This window comes from Rhinatrema bivittatum, chromosome 5 (genome assembly GCF_901001135.1).
Source record: "Rhinatrema bivittatum chromosome 5, aRhiBiv1.1, whole genome shotgun sequence".
NCBI classification, from domain to species: Eukaryota; Metazoa; Chordata; class Amphibia; order Gymnophiona; family Rhinatrematidae; genus Rhinatrema; species Rhinatrema bivittatum.
Window position 1 is genome coordinate 357,081,517 of NC_042619.1, and position 12,236 is coordinate 357,093,752.

Sequence of the window (12,236 nt, forward strand, 5' to 3'; positions counted from 1 at the left end):
AGTTTTAAAGTAGTGCATTTTTTGCCTCGAGTGTCATTTTCTGTAATTTTTGAAAGGGGAGAGAATACAAAATCTTCTGCATAAATTGTTCAAAGACACTTTTGCATGAAGGTGTTAAATTGTCAGTCTTGGATAGTAGTCCTATACTACTTTTTATATATTTTGCCTTCTTGATTCAATATGGAAATATATCTTAAAAAAATGTCATAAACGACATAATTGTTTTAAATCGCACAAGTCATAGGTCTGCTTCTGCTGTGTTGTTTATACTGTTAAAATATTGACCAAAGATCATATTCTATGTGGATTTGCTTAGCCTTGTATCATGTTAATGAAGATTATAGAGGAAACATATTTTGTACAGTATTTCTTCTACATTGACTGAGTAATACAGTAAGTAGCACACAAACCTCTGTGAAAGTGGTGTCGTGTGGTTCATAGGTCCAGATAAACATCCTGGATTTAAGATTGGTGGATTTATACCACAGTAATAGGGCCCAACATTCAGAGTTATCCAGCTCTGTAAGTTAGCCGGATAAGACTTTCTGGCTAATTTACATAGGATATTCAGCGGCATGGCTATGCTGCTGAATAGCTGGCTATCTTACCCAGGTAAGTACTTATCTGGGTAAGTGGCAACCGCTGAATTTAGCTGGATACTCGATGGCTGCCACTTAGCTGGATGTTGTTACCTATCTAGCTAAATAGTGCTGAATATTGGCCTCACAGTGTCTAACCGATCTTTGATGATGAAAGTCTTATAGAGTCAGACCTTTGCACTAATGTCTGATAAAGGCAGGGTTAAGAAATGCAGAGCAAATGTGTTGTGCCTAGCCAAGTGCGATGCCCACAAATGCAGATCATTTAAAAATGAACAAAATGGCCCTATACACGCATATGTGAGTTACGTGCAAGCATTGCAAATTTTAAGAAGCCGCGAAGTACCCGTGCACGCGTCAAGAAAAAGTGGATGGAAAAGGGGCGGGACATGGGCATTCCTGGGCGGGGCCAAGAGTTGCGTGCATAACTCCGAATTTCAGAAAAGCTGCCCATGGAGCACGTCGGTGTGTAACTTTACTGCTAGTCCTGATGAGAAGCAAGTCTGGAGAACTCAGGTTTTAGGGATTTTCATGTCTGTTGAACTACCATATATACTCAGGGAGAGAGAGAGAAGAGCCCTGGAGGGGAGACACTATGACACTATACATCTATCTATATATCTAGCACTGTAAGAAGGGCACTTTCAGCTCAGGGTGGGTTTGAATCATAAGAACCTTAACCAAACCTTTTTTAAACCCAGTTACATTAACTACCATAACCACATCCTCTGGCAATGAATTCTGGAGCTTAATTATGCGTTGAGTAAAAAAGAATTTTCTCCGATTTGTTTTAAATGAACTACTTGCTAACTTCATGGAGGGCCCCCTAGTCCTTCTATGGTCTGAGAGAATAAATAACCGATTTACATTTACCTGTTCAAGTCCTTCATCTGTCCCCTATGGCCAAGGGTGAAATGGTCTGTAGCACACCAATTTAACACCCCCCTCCCCCAAACCAACCCTGAGTTGAAAGTGCCCCTCTTGCAGTGTCATATTGTCTCTCTCTCTTCCCCCCCCCCCCCCCCCCCCCCCCCGGGTAAGGACATGAGAAACTGGTTTTCCCCTTGTGTAAGCATTTGCGCGCAAAAGCCGCTAAAGCTCTGGTGGCAATATGAGCGGGACATTTACTCGAGCCACCTTTTTAAGATCACACGCACACATACCCGTGGAAGGGGTATTTTAAATGATATGCGCATATATACACGCACGATCTAAAATTGCAGCCTATCTCTGCTCGCGTGCCATGTGCACATTTATAGATGCATGCGTGTTCTTTTTAGAATTAGCCAGAAAGATTTGAGCCAATATATCAGACATTTTTAGCTGACCCTTGTTTTATGACAGCCTTAATTGGAATTACTTTTAAATTACCAGCAGGTAAATGCTGTTTATTCTGCTGTCCAGAATGAACTTTTACATAGGGATTCTAAAATGGTGACTTACAATTATATAATTTGCTTTAAAAAAAAAAAAAAAAAGTCAAAGGGGCTTGCAGTCATTTTTGGCCGTGCTTTATGACCTATCATCACTTACCTTTAATATAATGGCATCTTTATTATTGTTTTTGTCATCCTTCTATTCTTAGCTGTGGAATACAGTGATGGCAGCATGAATGACGCAATACGCATCCTTCAGATGATCTCTTCTTTTATTAATGATGCAAATGCCTACATGAAAGGTCAACTGATATGTCCCGCCATCAGTGAAGATATATTATGGGAGAGGTAAAATACAGTACTGTTATCTTGATTGCAAAATCTGAACTTTCGAAAACGTAGTGCATATAGCTAACATTTCACATGTTCAGAATGTTTAATTTCAGCTTTTCACTGGATTCTTTTTCTGAACAAAGGACTTGTATGGTTTTGAAAGTTTCTGCGCTATATCATCTTTGGATTTTACATATGTTGGCCATCCAAATGTATCACAACGTACAATTTTTTTCCAGGACCAAATCCAGCTGGCAGAACTTGATGCTATACTTGTACATTGCAATTTATCATGAGAGGACCACATCAGAATTTCTGTTATCAAAACATGTGCATACATATGACATTCTATATCAATTTCCAAGCCAGAAAACTTGTTGGCAAATTCTAAAATGAAACCTCCTGAGTTTGGGACAGTCAATCCAGGAGACTGAAGAAGGAAAAGCAGACTAGCAAATGTTTATAAAGGATTTTTAAAGTAAAGATGTGAGAGATTTTAGAATCATTTACATTTTTGGTAGGTCATTTAATTTTGTTATAGCTCAAAAGCAGCTTATAAATAGAAAACCTTAAGAATGAGTGAAATAATCTGTCTGTGGTCAAATGATAGCTTTTGAGGAGTTTTGCTTATTGAAGAGAAACTCCGTGCTCAGAATTCAAAGTGACCAATTGTCCAGCCAGATGAAAATGACTCTGCCTGACTGAAGTTTTAGAGTCAAAGCAACTGTAAGACACCATACTTGGAAGAGGGCGCACTACTGCTACAGGGACCAAAGCAGAAAATGCATGAAAGCCCTGCACGTTAGGGATAATAAGGGTCTTTATGACATCACATATTGCTGTGCTTCTAGAAGAGAATAGATCAGGGCTATCCAAACCTGACTCTAGGTCTCCACAGCTAGTTTTCCCATTTAACCAAAATGATAAGGGGAATGGAACAGCTCCCCTATGAGGAAAGACTAAAGAGGTTAGGACTTTTCAGCTTGGAGAAGAGACGGCTGAGGGGGGATATGATAGAGGTGTTTAAAATCATGAGAGGTCAAGAACGGGTAGATGTGAATCTGTTATTTACTCTTTCGGATAATAGAAAGACTAGGGGGCACTCCATGAAGTTAGCATGGGGCACATTTAAAACTAATCGGAGAAAGTTCTTTTTTACTCAACGCACAATTAAACTCTGGAATTTGTTGCCAGAGGATGTGGTTAGTGCAGTTAGTATAGCTGTGTTTAAAAAAGGATTGGATAAGTTCTTGGAGGAGAAGTCCATTACCTGCTATTAAGTTCACTTAGAGAATAGCCACTGCCATTAGCAATGGTTACATGGAATAGACTTAGTTTTTGGGTTCTTGCCAGGTTCTTATGGCCTGGATTGGCCACTGTTGGAAACAGGATGCAGGGCTTGATGGGACCCTTGGTCTGACCCAGTATGGCATTTTCTTATGTTCTTATGAGTGTGCATGAAAGATATTTGTATACATTTGAGACCCAGTATGTGTAAATGTACTTCATTCAAATTCATCGGGGATATCCTAAAAACCCAACTGGCTATGAAATCACCAGGATAGATATGGGAAGCCTTGGAATAAATGCTGTCAACAACAGTAAGAAATTGTCTTCAAAAGAGGATAACTCACAACTTCCGGGTACGCCGTGAGCTTGAAGGATGCATGCTAGCCACGTTCCCACTGCTGTCCCCTTTTTGCCTATTTTTTGCAGACATCCAACTTTCTACTTTCATTATGTCTCAGATAAAAGGAAAAGGGAAGAAATCTATACCTGCATTGTGGGCCAGTAAGGACACTAAATCTAAAACTGAGGATTGTAATCATGACATGTTTGACTGACATGCAGCAGAGTGACTATGCTTTGGCGGAGGCGGACCTGGGCTGCAGGTTGGATCGGAACAGCTCCAAGACCTGCTAGAGAACTTTGCAGAGAGAATTTTAAGCAAGTTGGATTCTTGTATGAACATTATTTTAGAAAAGGTAGCCAGTCTTGTTCACAGTGTGAGAGAACACTCTGAATGCCTGGAGGCTCAAGATGGCTGTATTGCTGACCTGAACATGGTGTCTACAATAGCTGCAGCTAAAATTGAAAAATTAGATAACTACATGGTCTCCTGGAAAAGTTGGACGATCTTGAAAATCGTTCAAGGAGATGTAAGATTCATGTCCTGGGTGTACCAGAACGAGCTGAAGGTAACGATGCTGTGGGCTTTTTTTTCTAAATGGTTGATATCCTGAAGTTGCAACTACGAGGCGATAAGTTGAAATTAGACCAGATATACTGGGCCTTAGCCTCTCCATCGACATAGAGAGGACGACCGCGAGCGATAATAATTTGCTTACACAATTTTACAGATAAGCGCTTAGTTCTTAATGCTGCTCGTGAAATGAAAAAACTTGAGTTTCAAGGAATTCATATTTTGATCTTCCCAGACTTTTCTTCTGAATTGCAGTGCGAACAACAACAATTTCTAGCAGTGAAGAAAGAGTTGCAATCTCTGAATGTCAGATATGTTTTATTATATCCTGCCAAACTCAGGGGTTTTTTTAATGGAGGGTCGGCAACCCTGGAAAATGTGCCTGTAGTCACCCAATGGATTAAAGAGTACCGAGATGGTCATCAACAGGATACATAATAACAACTATTTGGGCAACAAATGCACTGTTTGATATGCATTTACATTGGTCTTTTTTGGTTATTTAGTTGGTGTAGCAGCTGGAGATTTAATCTTGGATCTTTTCTTTGCTTGAGCACGGCAGAAGTCACCTAGAGGGATGCCATGTGTGACCCTTATTGATTTTGTGCTCCACTCTTATTTCTTAACTTAATTTTTTATGACGCTATGGTCCATAGTTTTTCTGACCACAGCACCAACGATGTATTTCCTAGCATGTAGCCAGATGGACTCAGGCCCAATGGGCATTGTGGTCTCCTGATAGCAGAAGGGAGATGGAGTCAGATTTCAACTCTGATGTCAGCCTACATATACCCGTGCAGCATGCTTAGCTCTTCAGTATTTCTCCGTCTCCCATAGCAGATGCGGACACTATCCAAAAGAGAATAGTATAACATTTCCAAAAAAAGAAAAAAGAAGAAAATTTACCCTTAAGAAGAGAGCTCCGCTTCTCCTGCAGTGAAACCTAACAGTCCCTCCCCCAGTCTAGACTTTCCTGAGGTCGATTCGATATCCCTCAGAGGTGAGCGTTAGTCCGCCGGCTGATCCCCGCCGTGGACGTTGCCCCCAGGGTGGCTGAAAGGCAGCGGGTGCAGATTCGAGCATGGCGGTGAAGGTATTTCCCTCTCCCCCCGCAGCTGGAGGCCGCCCGGCACGTGACCAGTAAGCGCCGAGACCAGGTAAAGTAGAAACCTTTTCTAAGTCTCCTGTCTCCAAGACTCGAACAGCTGTACTGACCTTCCTCCAACGAGGTTTAAATCGGGTTGAGCAGCCTTCTTCTGGCTAGGCCACGATCTGGTCGAGGGTCCACACACATGGAGACCCTCCGGGGGAGGCGCCATCTTATTGCCGGGGTAGTCTGCGCTATCTTCCCCCCTCGCTGTCGGTACACATGGAGCAGGCCAGAGGCCCGAGGCGCCTAACTTGAGCGTGTCCATATGGATATACGCTTAACTGCATGCACATCTGGGTTGCGTGCACAACTAGGCCGCACACACAACTGCGCACATAACTGTGCCACACGCACAAAATCCGCTGCCTGCACACATAACTTGTGCGTATGTACTGCGCATAAATTCTACGCTCCCAATGCGCACAACTAAGGGCATCCGTGCACATAACTCTCGCACAGATGAATTTTTAAGCCCTAGACTCACACAAACAATGGTACCACCGTCCAAGAAGGCCAAGGGACCCTTCCTTTGCCCAGCATGCCACTTGAGAGCTGCGCAGCCTGAATTAGAATCCCTGCTGTACCAGCAGTGTGAACAGAACCAGGGAGAGCCCAATCAAGACCTCCCAAAGCCAGGAGAGGGATCTGGAACCACTGATGATGGCACCCTGGACCTAACTATGTCCAACTCGGCGCCCCCACAGGAAAGCTCCTCCGGGGCTACCACTACAATCCCTCCTGGCATCAACATGGACCCAGGAACCTTCTCCTGGGTGGAATTTTTCAAAGGGCTGCAAACCTTTGTCCAGGCGCAACCAGCCCCGGCTGTCCACTTGCCTCAAACTCTGCCGGAAGCACAAGCACTTCCCAGCATCTCCAAAGACTCCCGAGACATGCCTCTCCTATCCAAGATCATCCCGGATAGAGAGCCAGACACCTCAGAGGAGGAAACAGACTCCCTGGAAGAACGGGAAATCCCCCCAGGGTTGGAGCCACACCGGACCATGCTCCAATTCTTCCACAAAGACGAATTACCAGCCCTCGTGTCCCAAACTATGAAGACACTGGGTCTCCCAGGCATGGACCCTACATTGGAACCTAAAATGAATCCCATGTTGGTGTACCTTCGTAAAGCCTCATGCTATTTTCCTATGTTGGAGCCCATCAAGGAACTGATTGACCTGGAATGGAATGCTCCAGAGGCTAGTTTTAAAGGGGGACGGGCACTAGAAGCCCTTTACCCGCTGGAACCCACAGCCAAGGAACTTCTACGCTTCCCTAAAGTGGACGCTATGATCTGCGGTATCTCAAAACGCACCACAATCCCTGTGGAGGGAGGGGCGGCACTGAAGGACGTCCAAGACAGAAGCCTGGAAGCCATCCTTAAGCAGTCCTTTGATGTCTCAGCAATAACGCTACAAATTGCCTCCTGCTGCGCCTTGGTGGCACGTTCCTGTTTGATCCTCTCCAGAGACGTTACCACACCCGGAGAAATGATGGAACCTGCGGTCTCCTTCCTCACCGATGCCACCGCTGACCTTGTGCGCACATCATCCAGGGGTGTCGCTGCCGCAGTGGCGACCAGAAGACAATTATGGCTCCGAAACTGGTCGGCTGATGCGACTTCCAAGGCAAATCTCACAAAAATGCCTTTTAAAGGATCCCTCCTGTTTGGAAGCGAACTGGAGAAGTTAGCCAACAAATGGGGTGAATCCCCAGTAGCCCGATTACCTGAAGACAGGAACAAAAGAACATATCAGCACTCCTTCCCCCCGAAGTACCAAGGGTAGAGGATTGCAGCGTTTTAAACCTTACAGGAACACACAGTCCCAAGCACCTCATACTTCAGGAAGGTTTCATTCCTTTCGGAACAAGCACATTAAGAGAGGAGCAAGCTCAGGGGCAGGCTCCAGCCATGCTCCACAATGAGAAGACGTAGACCCATCCACAGGAAGAAGACATAGGAGGCAGACTTACCCCCTTCTACCAAAGATGGGTCAAAGGAACATCGGACAAGTGGGTCCTAACTATCATTCGAGAGGGGTACGCCCTGGAATTCCAAAGCATTCCCCAAGACAAATTTATGAGATCACGGTGCCACTCCCACTCCGAGACTGGCAGTGGAAACCACGCTAGCAAGACTACTCAGCCTGAAGGCAATAACTCCGGTGCCTACGTCTCAAAAAAATACTGGTCACTATTCCATCTATTTTATTGTTCCCAAGAAAGAAGGAACATTCCGACCCATCCTGGACCACAAGGCCGTCAACCGTTACCTGAAGGTACCACACTTCCGCATGGAAACCCTATGGTCCATTATAATGGCAGTGCAACCGGGAGAATTCTTAACCTCCTTGGACCTATCCAAAGCCTACCTTCACATCCTGGTCCATCAGGACCACCAGCACTTCCTTCGGGTTGCATAACTGGGCAATCATCACCAATTTTGAGCGCTACCCTTTGAATTAGCCACCGCTCCCAGAACCTTCACCAAAATTATAGTGGTAGTAGTGGCGGCACTGAGGAAAGAAGGAGTTCTGGTACATCCTTACTTGGATGATTGGCTGATCAGCGCAAAGTCTCAGGAGGAGAGTCTCCACGCAACCACCAGAGTCAAGAACTTACTACAAGAGCTCGGGTAGGTCGTGAACACAGCCTACAGCCCTCCCAGTTACTAGAATACCTGGGAGTCCTGTTCGATACCAAGCTTGACAAGGTCTACCTTCCCCCTCCAAGGAGAAGGAAACTGATAGAGCAATTGTGAAACCTGTTGAACTCTGTTCGCCCCAAGGTATGGGACTGCCTTCAAGTCCTCGGCCTCATGACCTCAACTCTGGAAGTTGTTCTGTGGGCAAGGGACCATATGCAACCACTACAACACTCCCTATTGTCATGATGGAATTCAGTATCCCAGAACTACTCATTTTGCCTCCAGCTACCGACAGAGCAACAGCTTCAGTGGTGGCTACAAAAAGAACACCTAAGCAGAGGCGTAAACCTATCCGCACCAAAGTAGATCTTGCTCACCACGGACGCGAGGGTGGGGAGCCCACTGTCAGGAACTAACAGCCCAGGGACAATGGAACAAAGAAGAGGCGGAAAGGAACATAAACCACCTGGAAGCTCAAGCGGTCAGACTAGCCTGCCTGCGATTCAGCTACAGACTCCAAGGCGAGTCTTTCAGAGTCATGTCGGACAACGCCACAACCGTGGCCTACATCAACCACCAGGGAGGAACCAGGAGCCAGCATGTTTCTCTGGAAATAGACCTCTCATGGAGTGGGCAGAAACAAACCTGCAAGGGATTTGGGCCTCCCACATCACGGGAAAAGACAACATCTCAGCGGATTACCTCAGCAGAGAGAGCCTAGACCCGGGGGAATGGTCACTGGCGGACACAGCCTTTCAGAGGATAGTTAATCAATGGGGTCCCCCAGCCATGTACCTCCTAGCAACTCATCACAATGCCCAAGTCCCCAGATTCTTCAGCCGCAGACGAGAACCACAGTCTGAAGGAATCAATGCTCTCGTCCAGAACTAGCCAGAGGAAGATCTCCTGTATGCCTTTCTACCCTGGCCACTACTGGGCAGGGTCATTCACAAGATAGAGCACCACAGGGGACTAGTCCTTCTAGTCGCCTCAGATTGGCCAAGAAGACCATTGTACGCAGACATGCGAAGATTATTGGCGTCTACCGCCATACAGGGACCTTCTTCAGCAGGGACCGATCTCTCATGAAGACCCGGTTTGATTCTCTCTTATGGTATGGCCCTTGAGAGGACTAACCTAAAGAAGCGCGGCTACTCAAAAGCCGTGATTGACACCCTGCTCCGAGAATACAAGTTCTCCACATCTCTGTCTTACATACGGATCTGGAGAGTATTTGAAGCCTGGTGTGAAGACTGCGCCCTCCTTCCGAGGACAACCAAGATTCCCATGATCCTAGAATTCCTACAGGACTGCATGCAGAAGGGGTTGTCACTCAACTCCCTCAAGGTTCAAGTCGCTGCACTGGCCTGTTTCAGGTCCGAAGCAGACGGCATTAGACTATCAACTCATCCTGATGTGTCTCGCTTCCTGAAAGGAGTTAAACAACTCTGGCCACTTATAAAGTGGCCGGTGCCTCTGTGGAACCTCAAACTAGTACTAGACTTCCTAGCAGGGGAGTCCTTCAGACCAACAAGTAGCCTGTCTCTACGCCTCTTGACCTGAAAGACTGCATTCTTGACCGCAATATGCTCAGCTCGGCGCATCTCCAAACTTCAAGCATTATCCTGTCGAGAACCATTCCTCAGGTTCACCCCAGGCACCATACAGCTGCGTATGGTACCATCCTTCCTTCTGAAAGTGGTTTCCAAGTTCCATATGAACCAGATCATATCCTTACCATCACCAAATGAACACAGAGATTCGGAAGATTCTCGCCTCCTTCACCACCTGAATGTCAGCAGAATCCTAGTCCTATACCTCAAGAGATCGGAAGCCTTGCGCAAAACTGATCACCTGTTCATCCTTCACAGCGAGAAGAAACTAGGGGAAGCGGCATCGCGGGCGACCATAGCCCATTGGATCAAAGAAGTCATTAATGCTGCCTACATAGAGGCAGGAAAACCACTACCTCTACAGGTCAAGGCACATTCTACAAGGGCCCAGGCAGTCTCCTGGGCTGAAACCAGACTGCTTTCGCCAGCCGAGATCTGTCGGGCGGCGACATGGTCCTACCTACACACCTTCTCCAGGTTCTATCGCCTGGAGAGGATACAGCCATTGCACCTATATTTGAGAACCAAGTAGTGGCCAGCTGTACCTTTTCTCCTATTTTTAAAGGAGCTTGAAAGCGAGTTTGAGCTTGGCGGGGAGTTGCGAGCTTCCTTTTTTCAGTTAAGGAGAGCTCTAGAGCACCATTTTAACTTGGCCTACCCTTTACGGCAGTTGAATGGCATGGGGAAATATCTGAGTGATTCAGGAGCTAAAAGAAGGGAATTGCCTTATTGTATAGGGGCATTTTTGCGGGGAAAATATGGCCTCACCACTCCTCCTGCTTTGATAGAGGCTTGGAATGTAGATCGGGGGGTAAATTTAGATTCTAAAGCCTGGAAGACTATCTGGCAGGCTGCACACCGCATCTCTATTTGTGTTAAATGTACCGAGTTAATGATTAAATTACTCCACGGGACATACCGTACGCTAACGTATTATTCCAAATTTATACCTGCAGTGAGCTCTCTTTGTTGGCGCAGATGCGGAGAGAGAGGTTCTTATAAACATATGTGGTGGTCCTGCCCACGATTACAGCTGTTTTGGTCACAAATCACACAGGAAATTGCTGATATTCTGGGGCTCCTGGTACGTCGTACGCCTTTATTGGTTCTTTTGGGGAGATGGACAGGTTCGTCCATACCTTTAAAATGTCACAAATTAGTTACTCAATTATTACTGGCTGCCAGATATACGGCTGCAACGTTTTGGACGTTTAGTCCCAATATCAATCATTGGAGATCCCAGGTGAAGGCGGTTGCTGGTTTGGAAAAACTTCACTATGTGTTGAAAGGTCAGACATTTAAATATAATTTGATTTGGGATATTTATCATCAGCTTCTTGCTTAATTTTGTATTTACTTTTATTGTATTTTATTTCTGGATGCATCTGCCTTTTTTCTAGAAATGAACGCATTGTAAATACTTTTTTTTCCCCTCTCTGCCTAATACAATACCAGTATGACATTTATATGTTGTTGTATGTTGTTGTATGACAAAAACCTTTAATAAATAGAATTATAAAAAAAAAAAGAGGAAAACTCACGTTCTGCTTGTGTCTAGAAGGATTCTGTTCAGTGAAAGGTTACTTTCACTTGTCTGTCTAATTCAGTGATTCCCAACCAGTGCGCCTTCAGACATGATCAAGTGTGCCATGGAAAATTCACTACTGCCTGAAGCTCAGGTCCAGGCCAGCACTTAGGCTCTCCTCTTAGCACCTCACAGCAACGAGAGACATCAGTGGTGGCTGCTAAACCCTTTGGAGCCACCAGGTGTAATCGTGCATGCCTCTTTTTCCGAGCTACAGATTGGGAAGTAATGGACAGCATGCAGACCATGGATAGTTGGGCTCTGTTTTGTGCAGCACACATTGCAAACAGCACCTCCTCCTCTTCGCCTTCCTTTGAGGCCTTCCAGCCTCTGTCTTAGCCCCCATGCTGAGTGAGATGGGGAACCTGTATACTGAGCACTGAATGTGACTGAGTGTTGGGAGTAGCAGCAGTGAACGAACTCTGGCAGCCAATTGCAGAAGCCAAGGTAACTCAGTGAGATGGCTGCCAGCACTACAGCCTTATCCTGCACTTGTATATAACAGCCGCTGGTCCATTGTGACAGGTTCATGTTTCTACCTCCTCTTGCCCCGTTTTAAATTTGGAAGAGACTGCAAATCCTAGCTCTTCTTTTGGCCATAGGAGTCCTCCCTGCTCCATGGAGCTTGGAGTGCCACGCAACATTTTTGTTAAAGTAGGTGTGCCTTGGGCTTGACAAGGTTGGGAAACACTGGTCGGTCTAATTACCTATAGCTCTCTTTAAAGTC

The 12,236-nt window shown here is 45.6% G+C and overlaps 1 protein-coding gene across 4 annotated transcripts in view; it reads left to right on the plus strand.

The window, feature by feature from the left end:
- Nucleotides 1-12,236, plus strand: part of CARS2 (cysteinyl-tRNA synthetase 2, mitochondrial) — a 217,729-nt gene that overhangs the window by 146,686 nt on the left and 58,807 nt on the right. For all 4 annotated transcript variants that reach the window (XM_029604706.1, XM_029604707.1, XM_029604705.1 and 1 more), the window contains exon 11: nt 2,185-2,323. In XM_029604706.1, coding sequence (XP_029460566.1) covers nt 2,185-2,323 — 139 coding nt within the window. The remainder of the gene's footprint in view (nt 1-2,184; nt 2,324-12,236) is intronic.